General features: G+C 43.2%; 1 protein-coding gene across 1 annotated transcript in view; it reads right to left on the bottom strand.

The window, feature by feature from the left end:
• The window catches only part of NHSL1 (NHS like 1), a 187,426-nt gene that overhangs the window by 23,019 nt on the left and 138,910 nt on the right, over window positions 1-25,497 (bottom strand). Inside the window, exons 3-5 of the mRNA XM_075707890.1 lie at window positions 14,102-14,229; window positions 8,542-8,613; window positions 1,176-1,368 (exon numbers count right to left, since the gene is read on the bottom strand). Of these exons, the coding sequence (XP_075564005.1) occupies window positions 1,176-1,368; window positions 8,542-8,613; window positions 14,102-14,229 (393 nt within the window). The remainder of the gene's footprint in view (window positions 1-1,175; window positions 1,369-8,541; window positions 8,614-14,101; window positions 14,230-25,497) is intronic.

Here is a 25,497-nt window from a genome sequence, read left to right as displayed (position 1 = left end):
CAGGCCTGGAGTGTTTGTAATTTTCTGTTGTCTTCATGCTATTTATTTAAAATATTTTCTGCTGTTTATTTAAGGAAATGTTTCTTGTTGATTTCTCAGAGCTCTCTGATGTTTGTCACAGAAGTACTGCTCCTATACCACTTAAATACTATTAAATAGTATTATTTAAAATACTAGTTTATAGAAATATATGTGAAAAAATTATTGGTAGTCACATTGGGAAAGGGAGCACCTAATTAACTTTCAAAACAAAACCAAACATTGCAAGCTATTGATTGTAAGAGGGTGCATGGAGCCACAGAGTACCATATGGCATTTGAAATAAACTGGATATTGAATATCATCCTGGTTTTGGCAGGCAAATGGTCAGTTATTTGAATTAACTCACAATAGACAATCTTGATACTGTGCAGAAAAAGAGGGATTATTAAATTGAAGTGATAATTCGATCTTTCACAGAAATTCTATTTAGACACAACAAAGTATCTATTCAGCATTAGGCTTTACCATAATTTAACTTCCACAGAGTGGGAGTTCTGCAACTGTAAAGCCAAAGAGCATTTTCAAAATGAAGAGTTAATACACAGTTCATAACAAGAAAATGTGGACTATCGTCACATAAGTGGAGTGTCTTATCAAAGGTCTTGCCCATTAACTTTTGCTGTTCTTACCCTACTCTCCTTGACATCTCTTGTTGCTGATAAAAATAAGACCCTAGAGTTCTTTTGCTTGAACGTTGTAACATTTAGTCTTTGGAATACAGAAGTCCCTGATAACCTTCCTTACATAAAATTCCTAGAAGAAAATTCAGAAATATCATTGAAATAGCTTTGCACAAAACATGATTTTCCATTACATATCTTCAGGGCAGTCCACAGCAAAACACTGCTATTTATCAACCCTCTTCTTGTATTTCATGAATATCTAATGCTGTTTCAAGCCAACATTGCGTAGACTATCTTCATTAATGATCATTGTAAGGGATTGTGAGGTTTTCTCATTAAGTTTGCAGATGGACTATTAAACACAAAACTGTTTTCACAGAAAGGTACAACAGGTAATTTAAAACTTATGCATCAAATATGAGTGTCAAAATACTATCTAACTGTATGGATCCCCTTTTATCCCTTCCCTCCCTCATCAGCGTAATGTAATTACTGAAATTAAAAGCCTACCAGTCACATTAATAGGAACCACATCTGTCTGGACTGCCTGTGCTTGTTGTCGCATTTTCTCTTCTGGCGTTGGCAGTGGGAGTGACTTAGTCCAGTTGGTTTGGGTGTTGATATCTGATAACTCATTTGGAACTGGAGTTTTAGGCCTTTTGATGGTAATAAGCTTTTCTTCTTCTGGGGAAGAGACGGGACACTACAAACAGAAATACATGCAACAATATAAGTTTACTACCAAAAAACAAAAAGGCAGGACTATGGTATTACTAATGTGTTGCCACTGCAGTCAGCATGATTGCTTGTGGAGCAAAATACACCCTCAGCAATATCACACTTTGACCTACATAAAGAGCGATTTTAAAAAAAGCCACAAACAACCCACAACAAAACACCTGGATTGTGTTTATCCAAGACACCTGATCAGTCCAAGGAATATATACCAATGAGAAAGAAAAGAGTGGTCTTGAGCAGAGCAAAGCACAGTAATTATCTTACACATTGACCTTGCTCCTGGAGTGATTAACCCCTCCTGCTGCCCTATTAGGAAGATGAGATTTGAGCACTGCTTCGCTCTAGTTGTACTAGGTTGTAAGGGTGCACAAGGCCTCAGCAAGAAGCCTGTTACGAAGAGACAGATTTTGGGAGAGCTCAGTAAAAGAAGCAGCCAATGCACTCTACAAAACCGTCAGCCATGGATCACTGAGGTAGCAAGAATAGCTTTGCTTTGGCCTTGGAGAAACTCATGCCGCAGTCAAGGGGTTCATTTTGCCCATTTTTCAAAGATGAAGCGCTTAACAATATTAGTAGCCACAGAATGGTCATTTTAAAAGTCATTCCTTATCAAAGCATCAGATTTCACCTCCATGATGGGTTTTTCACAAAATAAAACCCCAAAACAACAAAAACCAACCAACCAACCAAAAAAAAAAAACCCACACCAATGAAACAAAAAACTTTCTGCACCAGAAAAAGAAGTTCCAAGAGCTTGTGCAAATCTTTCCACCAGACAAAGTTATAAACCAAAAAAGCCATTTGCTTTTGGGGAGCAAATCTGTTTTCATGACAAGGTCCTCACCTGCATGCCAGTAAAGGCAGAGAAAGCCATAACGCAGCATTTACTGATAGGACAGTACTAGTCCGTGGCAAACCCCGAGGACAGGCAGGTTTGGGACACACCGAAGATATCACTGGGGCTTCTAGCAGGTGGTCATAAGCTCCAGGCAAACCTGGGAGAAGCAGCCTTTTCTCCTCCCCATTGCTGCCAGCAAGGCACCCCAGGGAATCCCAGAAGCAGGAGAGGAAGGAAGACCTGGAGGAAAACCAACCTCCACCTCCTCCTGCCCCCAGGCAAAACAAAAAAAAAAAAAAAAAAAGAGAAGCAAACCATGGAACAGGAGTTGTGTAGAGGCTGCAGCACTAGCAGAGATCTCTCCGCAGTCTCCCGACTCCTCTCTTTCAGGGGTGTTTGCTTGGGCTGCTTGGCACAGCGGACCCCCCTCCCTACCACCAGACCGGAGCTACAGTCCTCCCCTCCTTTTCTTTATTCCTCTCTCCCTTTGGAAAGCAGACTACTGCCCAAAATAGGGCTGCCAGTACTGGATCACTGCCTCTCCCGGTACTTAAGCCCTCACTACTGTACACGGGCATGGAAAGAATCACAGCTATTTATAACAGATGGATTTTTTTCATTATTATGAGTTTTCAGTCTAAGCGATCTGTTTCCTCTTGAAGCTGAGTGCTATACAAAAGACATGCCCAGACACTGCGCCGCAACCACTGTTTATCATTTCTGATGTTAATTTTCTTCCTGTTACCATGAGGAGTTCCCACTGTTTATAAATAAATATCCATTTATTTATTCTATTATACTTTGACTCTACAACCTTTAGGACATTGCCCAACATTTTCTTTAATAAAGAATAAAAACAAAAGCAACTTCCAGGCAAAAAATAAAACAATAGAAAAGTAAAATCTCTTCAGATAATAATAAAAAAAACATTCAGGCAATGAAAGAAAGTATCATCCTGCAGTTTGGAACCACACTTTGAAACATGGGAGCTTTTCTTCGAGGAAATAATCCACTTCTGTCAGTCTTACATTTCTTTACCAGGGAGGCTGCAGATGAGATGAAAGCTGCTCTGCAGGAAAGGGCTCAGTCCTGTGAAAGCCCCAGAAATTCTTCCAATACAAAATTCCTGGAGGACACCAATATTTTTTCAGGCCCACATTGTTTTTAAAAGGCTCTAAAACATTTCTATAAAAATTGTATTGGGTTTGTGTGGCAAGGTTTTGGTAGTGGGGGGCTACAGGGGTGACTTCTGTGAGAAGGTGCTGGAAGCTTCCCCCATGTCCGACAGAACCAATGCCAGCCGGCTCCAAGGCAGACCCGCCGCTGGCCAGGGCTGAGCCCTTCAGCGATGGTGGTAGCGCCTCTGGGATAATGTATTTAAGACAGGGGGAAAAAAACCCTGCACAACTGCAGCCAGAGAGAGGAGTGAGAGTATATGAGAGGGACAACCCTGCAGACCCCCAGGTCAGTGCAGAAGGAGGGGAGGAGGTGCTCCAGGCACCGGAGCAGAGATTCCCCTGCAGCCCCTGGTGCAGCCCATGGTGAGGCAGCTGTGCCCCTGCAGCCCATGGAGGTCCATGGTGGAGCAGATATCCACCTGCAGCCCAGGGAGGACCCCATGCCGGAGCAGGGGTGTGCACCCAAAGGAGGCTGTGACCCCATGGGAATCCCATGCTGGAGCAGGCTCCTGGCAGGACCTGTGGACCCATGGAGAGAGAGGAGCCCAGGCTGGAGCAGGTTTGCTGGCAGGACTTGTGACCCCGTGGGGCACCCACGCTGGAGCAGGCTGCTCCTGAAGGACTGCACCCCGTGGAAGGGACCCACGCTGGAGCAGTTCATGGAGGACTGCAGCCCGTGAGGAGTCCTCCCCTGAGGAGGAAGGAGCAGCAGAGACAACGCGTGATGAACTGACCACAACCCCCATTCCCTGTCCCTCTGTGCTGCTGTCGGGGAGGAGGTAGAGAATTTGGGAGTGAAGTTGAGCCTGGGAAGAAGGGAGGGGTGGGGGGAAGGTGTTTTAAGATTTAGTTTTTATTTCTCATTATCCTACTCTGATTTGATTAGTAATAAATTGAATTAATTTTTCCCCAAGTCGAGTCTGTTTTGCCCATGATGGTAATTGGTGAATGATCTCTCCCTCTCCTTATCTCAACCCACGAGCCTTTCATTATATTTTCTCTCCCCTGTCCAGTTGGGAAAGGGAAATGACGGAGCGGCTTTGGTGGGCACCTTGCATCCAGCCAGGGTCAACCCACCACAAAAATATAATGTGAGTGCTTATCTTTTTACGGGTGCGTGTACATACACTGCTTATACACATACAAAGTGTGGGCACACATATGCACCTACACACAAACACAAGCACTTTCCCACCTGGAATCACTCCAATTTATAAAAACCTTCATCAACTTAAGCAATGTGGGAGAGAAATGCCATTGCAGAAGGGAAAGCTGCCTCCAGGCCATGTTTCCCCCCAGTTAGGTTTAAACAACAGCTGAGAGAGAGAAAGGGTTTGTAAGGAATGTGGCACAGGGGTGCTAGCCCAGTGCCATGGTGGGCACGTGTGTGTGCACTTAAGGAGTAATCAGGGTTTGAGGCAGCAAAATATTGCTTCCCCCTTCTACAAAGAGCTTTCCTCCGCCTGAATCAGGGCACCAAGGATGATGCTTCAAGCCTGGTTTTGCAGTTTGTGTGGGGTGAGGATGAGCTCCAGTGACCTTCAGATACTCTGCTTGGTAGATACTGTCAGCATCAATATCTGTCACATTCAGGCTGTACTGCAGTGCCAGGTCTCAGCTGCCATACAGCAGTCACCAGGGGCTACTCCAATATGTCAAGTGACAGAGATATTAGTTACAAAGCCACACTTACTTTTCAAGGAAATTACCCAAACCAAGCAGAACTCTTTTTCCATCACAGGATATAAATAGATAGAAAAACTGAAGAACTGAAGCATCTACTACAAGGGAATCCTACCTATCCAAAAAAATGTGGAGCAAAAATCACAAATTTTGCAAAATTAAAAGTTGAGAAAATTGGGGACAAATGGAGGAAGACAGATGGAAATTAATCAGCCCAGTGAGCATATAACAAATGAAAAGCAATTGAAAACCCAATTGTGCAGTTGAGGTCAAAGCACTGTGTCAGTGACAATGATTTTCTGTCATAGGACAGTGGCGTGTACTTCTACAAAATAATTCAGTAAGAGTTGCGGGCAGTTTTGAGTGTAGAAAGAAATGTTCATGCTTCATCTGCAGGTACTTTCCATGGCTCCTGGATGAGCATGACTGTCTCTACTTACATTCTTTCTTCCAAAGTGTTCACAATGATCGTGGTATATTTACTTGGTTTTGTGATGTGAAGATACTTTTAAAGGGCATGACAAAGCTGTACACAGCTTTATTGCACATAGAGGAAGACAGCAGCTCGTCTTGCAGCTTTCTTCACACAAAAATCACTTATCTCTAATCAGGATGAAAATAGGGATTTACATATTTTTAGCAAACACTCCCAGATTTACAACACAGAAGCTTGCTGGAAGATGCAGTCAATTGCTGCTGTATAACAGGAATATCTTCTCAAGTAAGGTCTGTTATAACAGAAATAGAACTGGACTAGGCATTACTTTGAGATTATGTATCTGATTAGCAAAGCTGACCATAAATACTATGTTCATAATAGAATAGAAAGCACCTGTCCCATTTTTAAACCACCTCTGATTCATAGTAACTTCATTGCTAGACTTAAATGGCCAAATTTCTGTGCAACGTGATGTTAGACTCATGTCCTCAGGAAAATTTGTTGGAATTCATCCTTTTTAATGGACAAAGAGGGAAAGGTGGGATGTGAAAGCAACAGTCTTGGACCTTGCAGTGTTTCCACAAATATGCAGTAGAGGGGAAAAAGCATGAACTTTCAAATGGCACTTGAAATGAGAATCCAGCAAAGAAATGGCCTATAAATACACTATAGACAAGCTATATGGCTCAGTAAGCCAGAGACTTGCTGTTGCCTTGTTGACATGTTGTCCCCCAGCCTACTTAGTCACTGGGATACAGCAAAAGGGTTTCACTATCTCAGCACATTCATGCTATTTAAGAGGTCTCAGATGACAAGTGAGTATATGCTGTGTATCTTGCAGCATGCTCTGCCTAAATACCCTGTTTATTCTTAATCTTTTTACATTCCAGGAGTTTATACTACACTGCTTGAAAAAATATGGGACCTCCAGGAAGAAAATTTAATCCATACAAATTTTACTTTCAGCAAAGGAACTTCAAACTTCTAGCCATGTCTTTTACCTCACTGCCTACTGCAATCATTTCTAAAACTTTAATTTCTCAGAAAAACAAAACTGAGGAAAAAAAGAGAAAAAATCAGCATTGCAGACAGGAGCCACACCAATTCAGCTGTCTATTAATATTTGCCAACATCCTATTTCTTCTCCAGCCTTTTACTAGGTTTGATGGTTTCACATGCCCTTTTACCCCATGCAAAGGGATCAAGACAAACAATAACGGGGGGGGGGGGGGGGGGGGGGGGGGGGAGGGAGAGGGGAACCAACCAAGCCCCAAATCTTTAAATTCGTCTTTCTTGGTCAATCGAGACTGTCACTTTATGTGCCTGCTTCAACCCGTGGAGTTTCACACTGCATTATGGAACACTGCCACGTTATAAATTTACGTGAAATTACACTCAAGCTGAATTAGTCATGTCTTGCTCTATTTGGTGTCCTCCTGACCAAGGTCCCCAGTCTAGTCCCCCAGATTTTATTACTTCTAAACACAGATCTTCAGCTGCACTAGCCTATTTTGCTATCCTACTAAATCCTTCACTTCATAGCCTCCACTGTCTCAGTAAGGAAGGGATTTTCTTTGTCGGCAGAAATTACTGACCATCAAGCAGGTTACCACCTTAACCAGCACTGCAGAAATGTTCCTTTTTTCTTCCTCTACTCTGTTGTAAGGGGATTAAAAACATAAGAAGAGCCGTACTGCATCAGTTCAGAGCTCTAAAAGCCTACCTAGTATCTGCCTTATGATAACAGCTAATCAATGATATACAGGTGAAATTAAAACAGAAGATGCATCCAGTGGATACCTTCCCCTGAATACTCCCTCAGCATCGGATGGAGTCCTCCCCTGGCAAGAATTTACCCAGTTGCTTTCTGAACCCATGTAAACTTTCTGCATCCACAATTCTTGCAGCATTTGCACAGTGTTAAGTATGTGGTGAGCGAAGAATTACCCTCTTTTGTTTGTTCAAACAGTTTCTACACTCACTTTCTTGTGCTTTGGCATTTTATGCTTTGAACTGCTGTTTCAACTCAGTAAATTGAGCAGTATTTTCAAAAAAATGTGAAGCGGTATAAAATACATGTGCTGATTACAACAGCACCACCATGCAATTGCAGCAGAGGGGCAGGGAGGCCAGCTGAGGGCACCACCACCTACAAGTATCTCCAGTTCTGCCAGAGCCCATGCCTCAGCGCTCTCCGGCATTCCCACCTCCACACTGGAGTGCCCAACTGCTTTAGCCCCTCTTAACACCAAGCAAAATTTTGAATTAGACCTCCTCAGGTCCCTCAAGCCAATACAGTTAATGCGTTTGGTTTCACTTAACATACTAAACAAAAATCTGCTCTTGCAGATACTGAAGGGGCAACTAACAGTTTGGCTCAGTAGATGGGCAAAACCATACTTTTTTTCCTCATGAATAAAATTAAACATTTCTGCACCAGAAGCTTAACAGACTGTATCAAGGCAAAGTTCATAAACCAAATGACAGGATCTGGGGAAAAATACCATGAGTTTCTGGCATACAAATATTTTCATACATGGAATAAAGACATGATATAGTGCAAGCCTGGGAGCAAGTACTCTCTATAGCTCACATTCAACATTTAAACAAAGGACATTACTCCAACTTAGTAAAAGTTTTTCCTTGGCTATCTAAAAACCAATGAAGCAGCCAATTAAATAAAACACAGTGTTCTTTGGAGGAGGTGTTTCAAAGGATGCAAATGTTAATAAACAAAAAGAAATTAAAACATTTCAGTGAACACAGTAAATAGAGGATACTGGACTGCAGACAAAAAGGAGTAATGAGGAAAAATAAAGGAGACAAACCTGGCATGGCAGTCTTCTGCTGAGCAGTTGATTTTTTTTTTTTAAACAGAAAACAGAAGCAGGTAACAACTGAAGGCTAAGAGCAGAATAAGATTGCATATATGCTAAATGCTACAAGTAACATCAAGCTGCAGATATGGCAGCTGGATGGTCCCACTCGTGGGCAATGTACCTTGTTGCTCCAGGGAACCAAGTTACAGCAGGCACTAATGCAAGACTGAGAGATGCAGTCTAACAGACTAGACTGTTGAGCGAGACAAAAAGAAACAGAGTGATAAAAAGAGAAAGAAAAAAGAATGAGAAAAACACACACAGAAGACACATACATTTAATATACACTATGTATACGTTTCAGAACATAAGGGGAACCAGAGTTTGAAAACAACATTGCAATATATCTTTGACACTGGGAAAACAGAGCAATACTGAAGGACAGGAATAGCTCCCAAGTCGCGTCACCAACAGTGGTACGTGGGAGATGAGAAAGGAGGACGCTGGTCACAGTACTGAGATGTAAAATCCAGATAAACCAATTTAATCTCCAACAAACTCAATTAGGATCAGTACTGCAGTGGAGCTTGGCCTGTGCTCCATTAATGTAGCTTGTAAGAATCAACATTCAGAGTAAATGTGTAGTAAGAACTTAATTTTATAATTTTATAATCAACTACCACTCAGGGACTTGGCTTTCTGTGTTTTCTAATTTTGTTTGCTTGTTTTCGAGTGGGGCTAACTTGCCTGCTTCTCCCTACCGGTTTTCCTTCAGAACAGCAAATGTTCTGCTTATCTTAGACATTTTCTAAGACTCACATTGATTCATGTGCTTTGTGGTATGAATATTACCCTGGTGACAGACACTCACCTCCACAAAACCTGAGAATATTTGTGGATCGAGGTCCCCTCTCACATCTCCCACCCACAGTTTCATATTGTCTCCAGTGAAGACAGACAAGCAGAATATCTGGCTACATTTTTTTTAAAAAGCAGATTAAAAAGAGTAGGGAAAGATGATTGCCTTTGTGAAATTGCCATGCAGCAAAACATAGTTTTTCTGCAAGTTGGCAATTATGTCAACTTAGAAGCAAATTTCCGAACACTACACAGCTATTCATCCATCATTATTCTGGTGTTCTCAAATTTCAACTATTAGGTACTGCATGTACAGAATTTAAATGCTGGCTTTTTTGCTTTGAACAGACAACAAAGCTACAAAGCTTTCATCTGGTGGTGAGGAGTTCACATTCTGAATCATGAGATTTTGGTGACCCCAGTTCCACACTATTACTGAAGAACTCTTCTGACAGCTGAAATATGACTCGCTCGAGGCATAACACTTAATAGAATAACTTGGCGTTTTACCAGTGGGATGAGAATTCAAGTTCAGAGATCTGTTGTGGTAAGCGTTCATTTAAAAAAGAGTAAAATTTTAGGCCTTTACAAGAAAAGCCAATTAAAAAAAGATACTGGCCAAAGGACACCACTAAACACTCAATTGTACAACACGAAGGGAGAATCATGCTAGCTTTTATAAGGGAATAACGTCTTTCTGAGCTGCAAGTAAGAGCGGCAGAGTTAAGGTTAAGGTTCTGAGATAAGCAGTAACATCCAACTGTCTTTCTCCACAAGTCTGAATTACCCTTTCAGCAAAAAATATTTAAAGGAAATTATTCCAATTTGAAATGGAAGTGCTAGCCTATCCTTGAAGCATAATTAGTTGCATTAGTTTCTTTCAGAATACACAGAAATTGTCAGTAACATGTTAACACTCCAGAAAAACCTTAACCAAGGTAAGGATGATAGCTCTTAGACTCTAAGAGGCCTCACCCATGCTTATACGCTCTCATTTGAATTGTTAAAAAAAAAGTGTATTTATATTTTTTTAAATGTTACATTAGTTTTGTATGTGCAGATGGTCACATGCTGCACAGCATTGGCTAGACAAGTTGGTAACATATACATATGAATATATATGAAGTACATTAATAGCAACAAACAATTTGCTCATGCTTTCCCCAGTGGAAATCGCAATGCCACTGATTTCAGTAGCGTTTTGCAAATTATCATTATAATGCATTCCACAGTATGAATGTGGTTTACATTCTCTGCTCACTGCCAGTACATACCACACACAGCTAAACAAGATGCTCTAACATTCCTTGCCAATACACAGATATCATGCAATCACCACCTGGATGAGAGACTGTACATATTCCATGACACCTTTTATTATGTGATTAAAAACCAGGGAGGACAGAACTGAAAACACTGTACCCTTTAAAGTGAGTTCTCAGGACTTGCACACTTTGCATAGAGGCAGTTATTTGGTCCATGCTACAGAGGCACACATGGTTTAGTAACGATTCAAAGAAATTAAACTGCCGTTACAATCAAGAATATCCTCCCACTCTCTGAACAACAGTTTGTGGCAAAGTATTCTAGAGTTACCTATCTTGAAAATCCCAGGAGCTCCAGCAGTTCAGGTTTGGACAGCCAGGCTTCAGTGCACCTTGCTGTCCACCCCAGCAGTAATGTCCTTTCCGCCAGCACCAGTTAGCCCCTCTTTCAGAGCCCACAGGCACAACAGGGTAAGGTGCGAAATTGCTTTTCTTCTTTCAAACACTAATGCAACTTACTAGTTCTGTGATTGAAGCATATATAAATTGATGTGTATATGACGATATATCTTGACATATATACATATGCGTGTGTGTGTATATATATGTATATAGGCTCTCGTTCTGCTGGGAGACTTCAACAACCCTGACGTCTGCTGGAAAATTAGCACAGTGAGCTGTAGGCAATCCAGGAGACTCCTGGAATGCATTAAGGATAACTCCTTAAGCCAGGTAACAGACAGTCCTACCAGAGGGGATGCGATACTGGACCTGATGGTCACCAACGCAAGTGGTGACGTCAAGACTGGAGGCAGCCTGGGCTACAGTGATCACACACTGGTGGAGTCTGCAGTCCTGAGGTATATGGGTCAGGTGAAGAGTAAAATCAGGACCCTGACTTTTAGGAAAGCAAAATTCCAGCTGTTCAAGGAGTTAGTCAATAGGACACCCTGGGAAACTGCCCCCAGGGACAAGGGAGCAGGACAGAGTTGGCAGATCTTTAAGGATGCTTTCCATAGAGTGCAAGAGCTCTCAGTCCCCAGGTGTAAGAAATCAGGCAAGGAAGGCAAGAGACAGCATGGCTGAGTTGAGACCTGCTGGTCAAACTAAAAGGCAAGAAGGAAATGCACAGGCAGTGGCAGCAGGGACAAGTATCCTGGGAAGAATATAGGGATGCTGCCCGCTTGCGTAGGGATGGGGTCAGGAAGGCCAAGGCACAGCTGGAGCTGAACTTGGCAAGGGATGCAAAGAATAGTAAGGCCTTCTACATGTATGTGAGCCAGAAAAGGAAGGTAAAAGAAAGTGTACCCCCGCTGATGAGCAAGACTGGCAAACTGGTAACGGACGAGGTACTCAACAACTTTTTTGCCTCAGTCTTCACTGGCAACCCCTCTTCCCACACCTCTCGAGTAGATGGACCACAAGACAAGGACTTGGTGGGGGAGCAAAGTCACTGCCACTGTAAGAGAAGATCAGGTTTGTGAGCACCTGGGGAACCTGAATATATGTAAGTCTATGGGACCTGATAAGATGCATCCCAGACTCCTGAGGGAATTGGCTGATGTAGTTGCCAAGCCGCTCTCCATGATATTTGAAAAGTCATGGCAGTCAGGCAGAGTTCCTGGCGGCTGGAAAAAGAGAAACACTGCACCCATTTTTATAGAGGGTAGAAAGGAGGACCCTGGGAACTACTGACCTGTCAGCTTCACCTCTGTGCCTGGGAAGATCATGGAACAGATCCTTCTAGAAGCTATGCTAAGGCACATGGAGGGCAGGGGGGTGATTTGAGACAGCCAGCATGGCTTCACCAAGGGCAAGTCCTGCCTGACCAACCTAGTGCCCTTCTATGATGGAGTGACTACATCAGTGGACAAGGGAGGAGCTACAGATGTCGTCTATCTGGACTTCTGTAAGGCCTTTGACATGGTCTCCCACAACATCCCTCTCTCTAACTGCGAGACATATGGATTTGATGGATGGACTGTTTGGTGGATGAGGAATTGGTTGGATGGTCACGTCCAGAGGGTAGTGGTCAACAGCTCAATGTCCGGATGGAGATCAGTAAAAAGGGGTGTCCCTCCAGGGTCTGTACTGGGACCAGGGCTGTTTAATATCTTCATCAATGACATAGCAGGATCAAGTGCACCCTCAGCAAGTTTGCAGATGACACAAAGCTGAATGGGGCAGCTGACACGCCTGAGGGACGGGATGCCATCCAGAGGAACCTGGACAAGCTTGAGAAGCAGGCCCATGTGAACCTCATGAGGTTCAACAAGGCCAAATGCAAGGTCCTGCACCTGGGACAGGGCAACCCCTGGTATCAGTACAGGCTGGGGGATGAAGGGATTGAGAGCAGCCCTGCAGAGAAGGTCTTGGGGGTACTGGTCGATGAAAAGCTGGACATGAGCTGGCAATGTGCGCTTGCAGCCCAGAAAGCCAACCGTATCCTGGGCTGCATCAGAAGAACCGTGGCCAGCAGGTCGAGGGAGGTGATTCTGCTCCTCTACTCTGCTCTGGTGAGACCTCACCTGGAGTACTGCGTCCAGCTCTGGGGCCCTCAGCACAGGAAGGACATGGACCTGCTGGAGCAGGTCCAGAGGAGGGCCACAAAAATGATCCGAGGGCTGGAGCACCTCTCCTATGACATTCAGCCTGGAGGAGAGACAGCTCCAGGGAGACCTTACTGCAGCCTTTCAGTACTTAAAGGGGGCCTACAGGAAAGATGGGGACAAACTTTTCTGCAAGGCCTGTTGTGACAGGACAAGGAGTAATGGTTTTAAACTAAAGAAGAATAGATTTAGACTAGATATAAGGAAGACGTTTTTTATAATGAGGGTGGTGAAGCACTGGAACAGGTTGCCCAGAGAGGTAGTGGAGGCCCCATCCCCAGAAACATTCAAGATCAGGTTGGACAGGTCTGAGCAACCTGATGCAGTTGAAGATGTCCCCGCTTATTGCAGGGGGTTTGGACTATATGACCTTTAAAGGTCCCTTCCAACCAAAACTATTCTATGATTCTGTGACAACTTTCTTAGGATTTTTGCTCAACTGTCCCTTCTCTTTCTCTCTCTCTTTAATCCATTTCTAGATTCTAAGCTAAGCATGAAAACCATGAAGCAAACTGAAGAAAGCTGATAAACCCAACTTAGTAGGCAATTTTTCATTCTTCTGGATGCCTTTAAGTTGTGATGCATTAGGACAAAGCCTCTACCTAATGAAACTGCATAACTGCCTGTATTAGCAACTCAAAATGTGCATGTTGCTGTTATAATGCCAGTACACTGATGGCTGGTTAAGAGCTCTTCCTGCTACTTGAATGTAAACACTTAACAGATTCGAAACAGCTACCCTTGCTGGGGTCTTCCTTCCAGAACATTACCAAACTTCTTCTGGCTTTCACACCTTTATTTTGCCAGTGGGAACTTTGTATAAATGCATGGGTAGAACTGGGATTTTTAAGAGACTACAGAAGTCAGATGACCTAATATCACTGTAATTCAAAGGAATAAGGATCTTTACAGTCTTCTAAAAATCCTACCTTATTCGAACAATGTTACAGCAGGCAATTAAACCACACCAGGCACGTATTCTTTCCAGCACTTTGCCCCTCACCATTACCTTTTGTTCGATTTCTTCATAATCATCCTGGTAACTTCCACAGATTGCACTGGAGGATGAGGAGAAGGTGGGGCCCTGAGAGTAATACTGCGAGCTCCGGTAGCCATCTCGCCGCAGCTTGTCACACTCTGCCAAACAACAGAGAAAAAAAAAGATTAATTCATGACAAGAGCCATTACTGTTTATACTTGGTGCACGGCACACTTACAAAAGTACACAGTATTTTCCTGAAACTGTTTACCATACATTAGCATTGTCTGTCCCAAGTAACAGAACCCAAAGGTGCATTTCTTGTATTTGTATCTGTATTACCCCCTCCATGTAGTATATACCTATGCGCACATATAGCATATATACACATGGCTTTTATTTAACCCAGAGATGGCAAGAGATTTGGAAAGAAGGGGGGGGGGGGGGATTTATTTATTTATTTATTTAAGTGAGACCTGGCTCGCTGTCCTGACAGATGGCAGCATGTTGCAGGATGGGAGACGGAAGCATGTGACTAACACCGGGGGTCTCATTTGCCAGGCCGGTAGACATCCATTATGTGCCTTATACTTGAAATGATGATGTTGCTCACTACTTAAGCACCATCTGCTAAATAACTTTGGCACTGACCACTTGTCTTGTCTTCCTGCCGGCGGAAGAGACCATTTATTGTGATTCTGGAGAGAAGAAAGCAAATCACGGGGATCTCAAAATCTCACGTGGCTGCAGAGCATGTGTAGTTTAATACTGAAGAGTTTTCAAAGTTCAGAAAGAATTCAGAGCAAACATGCATCCCCACTCAAAACGGCCAAAATACCAGTCAGCATCTCATCCCCCTCACCCAAGATTTCCACAATCATCTTCCCGCCTCCTAATTGATATTCAGTGTGATTGTGCTAAAGAATAACAGACGCCAGAGCATAAGGAAAAATTAAGTGTTCAAAATGCGGCAACCAAACTCATCAGCCCAGTCAAACTGCTAGCTTTACATTTCCAGAGACAGATATCTGAATCTGCTGAAAGATGAGGAAAGCAAAAAGAAAATTAAGTATTTGGTACATTTCTGCCTACGGAACTGAAATTTCTGCACAATACACAGCCATTATCATGACACAAAGCGCTTTTATCATCACTTGCTGGAGAAAGACTTTCTGTGGTTGTATCATCTGTCTCCCTGTCTTGATCTTTTTAATGCCCCTTAAAATGGAAAACATGCAACTTTTATATTGAGGGCAAGGTTTTAGAGAGGCTTTTGCCTGGCAAATGATTAAGTGGAGTTACAATTTGCAACTCCAGAATACATTTCCTCTGTAATACTCAGATGCTTCCAAGACTGAGGTCTGGAAGACTCCGTGCTGATGGGTTAACTGACCTAGAGCAACCACAGCTCTATAAGGATTTAATCAGCGCAGACTCCTCTGTATATGCACATGCACATCGAGAAGGCAAGCTTACAGTTTGACAACTAGCCATCTCCATCACAGCCAGATGTACATCCTGGCCTATCGCGTTTCCCTATAGGGTCAAAAAGGGCAGTATAGCATGAACCTGCCACTTCTCTCTCAATTCAAGGACCAAGGGCAGTGATAGTGGGTTTTGAGATCCAGATCAATTGCTGCGTCTCAGGAACAGAGGGTTGGTAACCCCATCTACCTGTTTCACACCTGTGAGCATGCCGACACCGCACGCATCTGGCAAACAGCTGCTGTACTTGAGGAGGGGGGTGAAAAATGACTGCCAGCAACCGCAGTAAAACAAATTCCTCCACCACTCTTCCAAAACTGGCACTGAATCCAGCCAGATTCACTCACACTCACAAATGTGTGCACCCTGATGGGCTGTTTGTCAGTTTGAGCTACAAATCAAGAGGGATGAGTGGGTTGCAGCAGAACAAGACAGCCCAAAGACTTGTGTCAACTTGCAGTGTGGGTTAACACACTATGTTGTCAACTTAGACACTGGAAGTTTTACCTTCAGATCAGTTGCTGATCACCACAAACAAGTATGAAGACAACCTTAGGGGTACATAAGAAAGCAGTTATTTTTCCTCCTGTTCTTGGGATAAGGCCCAGGGTCCTGGCTGGCCATGGCCACTTCTATGACTCTCTGACATCAGACATCAGGGCATGCCCCAAGGGTGACTGGCTCTTATGGAGCATCATAGATGCACCCTCTGATATTAATTGCTTAACCTTATTTATTCTCCTAACCAAGAAGATGAAGATGATAAACAGTGCTCTTCAGGAAGCCCAGAAGAGCTTCAAAAATTTAAGGAAGTCAACACTAAAGGTTTCAAGTCCACCACAAGTTCAAGTGGACCGACAATAAAAAACTGGCAATTTATCAAGCTCATAACCTCCATCTGTCCACAACACAAGATCCATATAACATCAGAAGCTATTGCAGCAATATTGCTGAAGAAGCCAAGAGAATTTTACACACCACCAGGTGAACCTCACCAACGAAAAGGTGATTTGTACCCAAGAACAGCTATTCCATTTATTTACTGTCACATTTTGCAGCACAGCAGGAAACGCACACTGTGGACGGCACCCGAGGCCAGTAAACCTCAGCCAAGGTTTTAGGCAGGTATCTTTTACTTCACATTGCAAGAGCCCGCAAGTGCAACACAAGGTCAATCATTGCATCTAACTGAAGCTACTGTCGCTGCCAGACTGAGGCTGGCAACTGCTATTTAAAACCTGTTCTAGCTGGGGGCACCCCCTGCATCTTATCACTATTATTAAAGGTGCACAGGGTCTTCTGTAAGCAATCGGGTTTGTATTTTTCAGACAAATGGTTTTTTATTTATGTAAAATATACCCAGGAAGAAGCTAGAAATACTTACTCTAGGAAAGACTCCAGACATATTTCCTTTTTCCCAGAGAAGCAATACCTTGTCCTGTTCCTACAATCCCAGAAAGGAGCACTATACACCGAGTTAGTGAAAACATTCTTACAGTTATGCAAGTTATTTCAGCAACTGAAAGCTGACTAGGTAACAGAAGGATACAGACAGTTCCACTTATTAATAATCTTCGGTTTCAAGAATGTGACCACGTTACTGCTAGCTGAGCCAGGGACATACACACTCTTGGTTGGACCCAGCAGCGGGGCTGCCATTACCCACATTATCCAATATACAAAAACGGGCACAGCCTTTCCATATTTCTGCCTAATAACTGCCAGGGCAAACCCCAGGAGATTGCATCAGACACAAACACCCATTCCTGAGGATGCGCCTGCCAGTTCAAATCTGCAGCAAATCTGTGCACAGCAAGCTCAAAGTCATAATCTTGCATGTATCTGATCTGAACCGTGCAGTAACAGTATTGTGCCTCAGATGAACCAGTGCTGTTTGCACAAGCACTGACCATTTGCCCAGGAGGACCAGGAAAGAGTCACCACCTTGGCAACTGTGATCGGTGGCTGCGCGGGGCAGTGCCACGGCACGAAGGCTGGAACCACCTCTCCTTCATCCCCTGACTGCTTCTGGGGCCGAGTGTACAGGGGTGCTGCCCATCACCTGCTGCTGCCCTGCAAGCGCTTTGCTGGCTTGGTAAAACCATAGATTAGTTCTTGTCCTTCTCCTTCTATACTAGTGATACATTAAATTTCAAAACCTCCTCTGTATTATAACTGTTGCTTAAAAATTACTGTAGTCAGATTATAACATAACATAATTCATCCCCCACTTATGTGGTACAAGTTAAAGCCTTCCTAGGGAAGGAAATTTTGCCTGAGGTTGAGTTTTGCTGTTCACAGGCTGGGTTTAGTTAAGCATGAAGAAAGTGTGTGGGAAACGTGGTCAAAAACCTTTTAAAGGCCCCCTCCCCGTCATTTTCACAGTTACTAGAACAGGGTAGATAACGATGTTCAGGAGATGCACGATGGAAGAAAATGTGTTAAAGCTATTAGTGCCCAATACCATTATGTCTGAGTCCCTGCCATATACCCAACCACTTGTACGTCTGCTTGGTTTCTCATTACTGCAGGGTTTGCTAAATCCTGGCATCAGGCAGAAGCGTGCTGAGGATGTGCTTCTCACCGACAGCAGGTGAGCGCATCACCCTTCTCTGCTCTCTTCTCTCACGCTAAATAAGCAGGGGAACGTGCGGGGTACCAGCAGCACCACTCTGAGAGCAAGGGCTCAACTGAGCCAAGTACGATTCTGCACCAGAGTTTTGAGCCCCAAGCACCGAATTCAGCACTGCTATGAATAACTCGACCTCTCCATGTAAAACCTTATGGCCCCTGAGACAGGCAGCCAGATCAAATGTATGAAAATACCTCCAAGGCCTCTCAGCCCAGATCTCCTCTTCATTTTATATGAGGAACTCGCACATAATTGCATTTAACCCTAGGCTGGTAACACACAGGAGCAAGTCTTGCACACAGAGGCGATTTACTGCTTTTCCAACAACTTGAAACCATCCTCTTACATGATAATTTGCAACACAAATCACCAGAGTGAACAGAAGGCACAGCACTGGTACCTCAGTAATTCGTCTGACATGGTATTACCATGGAAAACCAGGATTAATGTTCACCTTGTCTGCTTAGTCAGACCTACACACTGCACTGCTCCGCAACAGAAGGAAGGCTGGGTTTGCTGGGAGGGGACTGGATGCATTGGCTCCTTCCCTCTTCTTTAAGCAACCAACTTTGGCACCATTTTGTGCCTGCTGAGCTTCTTATCACTAAAACTAGTCGCAGTATCTTGAAAGTTTATATGAAGGAAAATGCATCGCCCTCCAGCAGCAGAACTGGTCAGAGGGAGATGGATTCACATTCATTTTCAGAAGTTTTCCATAATTTTTTCTTTTTTTATTGTAAAGGAACCGTGCAAGACTAGGTGTCATTTTTCATGCGCTTCTTTACAAAACTGTTATTTTTCCCTGCTGGGGTCAGGGCGCCCTGTATTGACCTGGCTGCAGGGAGAAAGGCTCCAGGTGCTGATTTTCGGGGCTGGACCCCATCTGAGCCCCGTCCCCAAGGTGCGGCCCCAGCCGCAGCGCAGAGCCCACAGCTTTCTGCCATCAGCCTGGACCAGTCCTCCATGCCTCAGGCCTGAACGCGCGGCCATCGCTCACTAAATTAGCCCTAATGAGATTACTCGTATAAGCAAACACTGCTCACGTGACGGTCGCAGGACCAGGTCTTAAGCTCTGTAGCTGTCTACATCCACACGTACGCACTCAGACACACTCTCACAAGCACGTAATAAAGAGTTTAACATAAAAAAAAAAGATCATGTGTCTGTGTTTCTAAGTATTAGTAACCAGTAAAGACACGGTTGTGCTGAGAATTAAACTAACACAGTATTCACAAGTATAAACTTAGAAACTTGGCATCAAGGTTATTCAGACATCTCAACAGCTCCGACTTGCTTGGAATAACTAGCCATCCCACTGGATGGGTCGAGCAATGAAAGACAGAAAGATCACGTCCCAGAAACATCTGAATTTGCCTTGCAGCCGAGAACAGCATCTACAACTTGAGACCCATCGCTAAAACCCAAAGGAAAAATGCCAGCCGGAGCAGCTTCCCAGACAAGGAGTGGTGCTGCCCACCTGGCAGAGCTGCCCAAAGCCTCCGAAAACAGAAACTCCCCGGTGCAGAGGGAGAAAGGGGAAAGACCAGCACATGCTTCGCTTGCCTTTGCGCCACCCCCTGTTGTCTCCTTGTCAGCAAGAAGGGACAAGCGACAAGCTGACAGCTGCGTCTGCACGCTTGAAAAATTATCTCAGCTGAAGTCAGGGTGAATTCTTGGCAGAGCCTTTCATGTTGTAACTTGTATTTTGTAGAGTGGGATTCTTTCCTTGCTTTCTTGGGGGTTTTTTTTGGTACTGGAGAGAGGCTATTAACTGCAAGAGTCAGCTAAACTGTCAACTACAGAAAAAAATCTGCTGACTAGTATATTAAAACACATTTATCCGTTCACTGCACATATCACTGGAAAACTGCTCTACGCCCTGAGGTCAGAAATCTTTTTTCCTTTTCTTATCTTTAAACATTGTAGCCAACCCCTTTTTCTGTAAATACCCACAAACCAAGTTCCTCCCTAAGCTACAACTATAAACACTGTCTTACAAGTAGCTTTTCAAAACTTCACTGAAACCCAGACAGACTGTAGTACAATATACATCCGTCTTGTAAAAGCAAACTTTTAAAAATGATCCATTACTTTATAGGTCACACTGCACTTTAACAATCACAGTATGTACTATATCACTGCTTTTTGTTTTAGAAGAACCTTCTGTTTCAAAGCTGAAAAATAACTGTATATCATTTTAATTTACTCCATGCGTATTTTGAATTTGTTATTCCAGTTGAGCTGAGACAACTAAGACCTCATGGGGTGGTGACAGGCATGGGTGTCAGAAGACCTGGATTCCCCACCTGGCTTTACTGCATCTGAGCAAATCAGTTTGGGTTAGATCCCGTCAAGAACTTACATCCACAAAGAGACACAACAGCATCTAAATTTCATGTATATGCCTCCTAAATTCAGAGTCCAAGCAGGTATCTACACTCTGCCTGCAGCACGCGAATATATAGTGAGGCACCTCAAGATAAAGCCAACTAAGGAAGAACCTGAGGTGCCTTAACTCTCATCCATGCCACACCAGTAATGACTGACGCTGGGTCCAATGCTGCGGGCATCCCTCTTATGATGGGCAGGAGAATGAACAGGGATTTCAATATCTACTTCTGAAGATGATGTGTGTTTCATCCAACAGTTGCTTAAAATAAAGTGCTGCAAGTTAAAGTATTTTTCATGTAGATACAAGTTAAGGATGAGGTGAGCACAAGCTAAATCTCCCACTTCCTAACAGTGTGCTCTGAAAACCAGGCAAAAAGGTTGCCACCTGAAATGTAACAGCCAGAGTTAGGCTTTATTTAGGACCAGTTGTATTGGTGCATACCAAGACATGCTCTGAGCACATCTGCCAAACAGGGACCTCTTCAACGGGCGCAGCTGCCTCCCTGCCTGCTTGCAGTGCCATAGTAAGACGTGGATAAGACCAGGGTAACTCTGGACTACGCAGTTAACCGGGGAATTTCAGGGACGTAACTTTTCAAGATAAAGAGCTTGTTGAGAACGATTATGCCTGGGACCATAATTGAAACAGATGTCCTAGTTCAAAGGTCTCTTTGGTTAGTAAAGCTAACTAAAATTACTGCCTTTCGCTCTGCGCCTCTTTATGAGTCCTTCATTTGTAAACTGGGGATAAGAATGCACAGCTCTCTTTGTGTGGATGAAACAGGCTGTATAAAAGCAGAGCTGTACAAAAGCAATCTTGTTTTTCACAAGCATCTCATGCTAAATATGACTTTAAAAAAAGTGGCTCAAGTTAATTCCAATGCAGCATCTATTTTTGTCCCTGCATCTAAATATGAGGCGGACAGCTTGCCTCTACCACTTTATATTCCTCCCAAAAAATTCATCCAGCTTGGATCAAATCCCATTTCCCTTAAATGTATAAATCCCCGTATCATCTGCAGAACTTGACTATCACAGGGAGCGCTTCTATATCAAAGCTTCAAAATATGTTGTAAAGCCACAGCAATGATGGACTTGTGTAACAACTGAACTGTAACCAATGCTGACTGCACAGCAAGTTCATGAACTTCAGCTGTGATACATCCAGTGCGCTGTTTTGTTCAGCCTCCCGTTTTAATGGGTCAGGAATTTCAACAGATGTAGTACCGTGGCAGCCCAGCTGAAAAAACTTCTGCTCAACAGCTCGATCTAGATGCTTTGGCTAAACACCAGCCTTTGCCAATCCAGCTACTTTCCCTATCATTCCCCTCTCTTCCCCCCAAATGCAATTTTATATCGCTATTTCTAGATCTTTGTTTTTATCAGTGCATACAGAAAAGCGTAAGACAAGCCTGGAGACAGTGAACACTGGTACCCCACACACTTCTTCCACATGCAAGTGCCATACGAAGTGGTAAGTTTTTAACCCATCAGCAAAACTTAATCGTTTACTGCAAGGCCGCCTTATCTGGTAAGTAACAAGAAAGGTCTATCAGACTTTTTTAAGGCTGTTATGTGTGTTCCCTCTCTTGAATAAGCAGCCAAGCCCAACCACACAGGTCGCTTTTAATGACAGATGTTGTGTGGAGTTTCCCAGAAATAAAGGTGTCTTGGTTCCGCAGGATGAAGGTAACCCTAACAGAGGGCTGCTGGACTCTGCGATGGAGAAGTCTGTTGAACGGGTACTTCAGTGAAATCTTACTGAGAGCCACCAAATGTATTTATGTTAGGTCTATTCCCTCCAACACACAAGTGCTTACTGCCTCTTTGGGAAGGGCATCCTGACACGGTAACTGGATGCCCAGCCAGGCTGGGAAGCCCACCCTTCCAGACCGGCTTCTCCAAGCTGCTTCAGGGCTCAGATGCCTGCAGTAGCGCAAGGATGGGGCATGAAAGTGTAACAGTAAAGCAAGTATGCAGTTAGACTTATTTTCAAGGGTCCAAATCAGATGCAAGTCTTTAAGAAGGATCCAAACTAAAAGGAACTCTGCAACATGAAAATACCTTTAACAGGGTTAAGTCAATACAAACACGTTGATCATTCCATTCTTTCTTTTCTTGAAGCTTCTAAAAAACAAATACCGTTAATCCCACCCTTAATTCCCCAGGTAATCTGCATGATTTAGCCACACAGAAAACCTTTCTAATGGCACCACAATGCAACAGCCATTACAAATTATATTTGTTAACAAGCTGTCACTGGGGAGTGCTCAAAATAATTATCACCATTTGTCTTGAGTTAATTTAAATTTCTGCAAGTGTGTTATACGACTACATTCAGTGGTGACAAGATGTCTTAAGTTTAACAGTTTATTTGCTTCCTTTTGCATGTTTGATGCTGGCATTAAAATCATTCTCCCGCTTTTTCTCTAGCATTTTTATGGATATTTGGATATTTATTAGACAACTGAACACAGCTAATATAAAAATATGAAGGGAGTTTTTATTGGTTTTTTTTCTCCTAGCACACTTAATGTTAAAGCTATCTAAAAAGCTGTAAACAAGCATGTATAGGAAGAAAAGCAAAAAGGGCAACAACTGGAAGCTTCATATTCCTTGTGATGGGAGTTGCTTTACCTAGCACTGAAAACAACTACAACAGACAGTAACAGTTCAAATTTCTTCTCTCCACTAAAGGCACAGATCTGAAATGGGGTGAGGTTCAATAATCTTTCAGCTAGATCTTCCTACTGATTCTGACTTGTATCATAAAACATTAAGAAACCACATTAATCTGTTTAAGAAAAAAATAGTATCATTAGTATTATTTTGAAACGAATTTTCATCACTGAATTGCTTTCACTTATCATTTATATCATGCAATCAATCTACATATAACCACCCTGTATGTTTTTACACTCAGCACTGCGCTATACAGCTAAACCTAAAAATAGGTAATATAAATGCTTCCAGTAGCTCCATTTTTCAGCACTAGAGCATCTTCCAAACACATGCAGTGTAGACTCACGGTCAAATTCTGCTCAGTTTCATTTGAATACGCACTTTTTAAAGTTCCTTATTAGAAGGGCAGTTGGAGTATGGAACTTGGCCAAAACCACCAACATATGTACTGAGAATTAATTCAGGAACAGTAAAAGGGCAGGATACCTGGGCAGAACCTCTGGTACTAACTTGACTATTGAAACTGAAATAATGAGAAATAAGTTGCTTTCTATTTTTCGATTTTAGAGCTGCAAGGCCTTTCCGGAACATATGGTCTACCCCTAGCCTTTAATGGTCTTTTACTTCATTAAGGTTTCCAGTTGGCAGGGAGCTCACATCTTGACATCTCTCTGAACCTGAACCGGACCTATTGTTAATATGAAGTGGTTCCCTTCTATTTTGCAGCTCTTTAATGAAACATAAGATTATTTTAAGTCCATAATCTTCTCAGTAGGATTATCAACTACTAGGGCTGACCCTAATATTGCTCATCTGAACAGTGATCTGGCAGACGCACTGAGAAAACAAAGGCTAAACACATACCTGTCTGGAGGGTCTTGCAGCAAGACATAATAGAGGCTTTATGAGTAACTACTTAAATCCGGTTTTATTTGACAATGCTAACCAGATGTCTTCTGGAAAACAAATCAAGTGTTTCAATCACTGCTGCTTAAATACATTCCTTGAATTTGGCCAACAAAGCTAAACAGAAGCTACAGTCAGCCAAATCCAGCTCTTCTGAAGATGAGATAATATATGAATCATCGCAGGCATTGGAACAACGAGCCCTATATTATGTACGTAGCTTGAATCAACACAATTACCCTGGGGGAAAAGAGGCACAAAGAACAGGCAGTTGTGCAGGAAGTCTCCGCAGCTATAGTCTGAAAAGGACTATGAAAGTCAGCATACAGACTGTACCTACTATTTACAGGTACACCTTCCTCAGTATGTATCTGACACCTTGTTATCCGCTGGAAAGGACAGCCAGCCTGGGCAGTAACCAGCAGCATGCAACAAGACATTGCCCCTCATCTGCAACTTGAGCTGTGTAGAGCAAGCACCCACAAGAACCTTCAGGAGCTGGCTATCTCCTGACAGCCTGATATCATTTCAGTCTGGTTGTGTTTGCCCTTTAACATTAACATGGTTATTTTATCCCCTCCCTTTACGCCTGTTGCCTCCCAACTCATGGACAAGTGACAACATGCAACAGTGAGGCTCATCCTTCTCCCTCATTTTTATTTTTTTTAAATCAAAAGTTCTCTACAATGTTAATTGCTGGAACTGGAATATAACTGCCCCTTGGAAATGAGGCTATATATGTCCTTCTCTGCCTCTCATCACTCCAACCAACTTACATCCACATTTGAGAACATAGGATAGTTTGAAAATGCAAAAGCAAAGGAGAGTTTGGGTGTGATAGGAAAATTTTTCCTGTTCCTTCACTTCATCATAGTTTGCATGATTATCCAAGGCCAGTGCATTCCGGATTACTTTAGGCTTTCCACTTTTAGGACACTGGACCTACACCTGTGAACACACTGCTAACGCTGCACGCAGGCACGCTTAGGACGCGCTCCAAGCAGTTAAGCAAAGCTACACCATAGCAGCGCTGTATCTCCTCCCCATCTTCGTGCTTCATGCCTTAATTGCTTGGCATTTTTAGACTACAGTACAGCTACCAGAATGAGGATTAGTCTCAATTTACTTTTCTTACCCAAATAGTTGCATCATTGCTGTATACTACTGTTGTATTTGTGCTCCCGGAGGAAGACCACTATACTTTAGGGACTTCGTCAGATGATGGTCCTTTAAACACAACCACGCTGCAGAGCAACAAGCCAGATCTGCCAGTGCACTGCGTCAGGGATGAGGGCTGTTTTATGGTGCTACCCTCTTGACTCTGGTTGAA

The sequence above is a fragment of the Pelecanus crispus genome, chromosome 3, assembly GCF_030463565.1.
Source record: "Pelecanus crispus isolate bPelCri1 chromosome 3, bPelCri1.pri, whole genome shotgun sequence".
Lineage (NCBI taxonomy): Eukaryota > Metazoa > Chordata > Aves > Pelecaniformes > Pelecanidae > Pelecanus > Pelecanus crispus.
The sequence above is the reverse complement of the archived record's forward strand: the minus strand, read 5'-3'. Positions and strand labels throughout refer to the sequence as shown.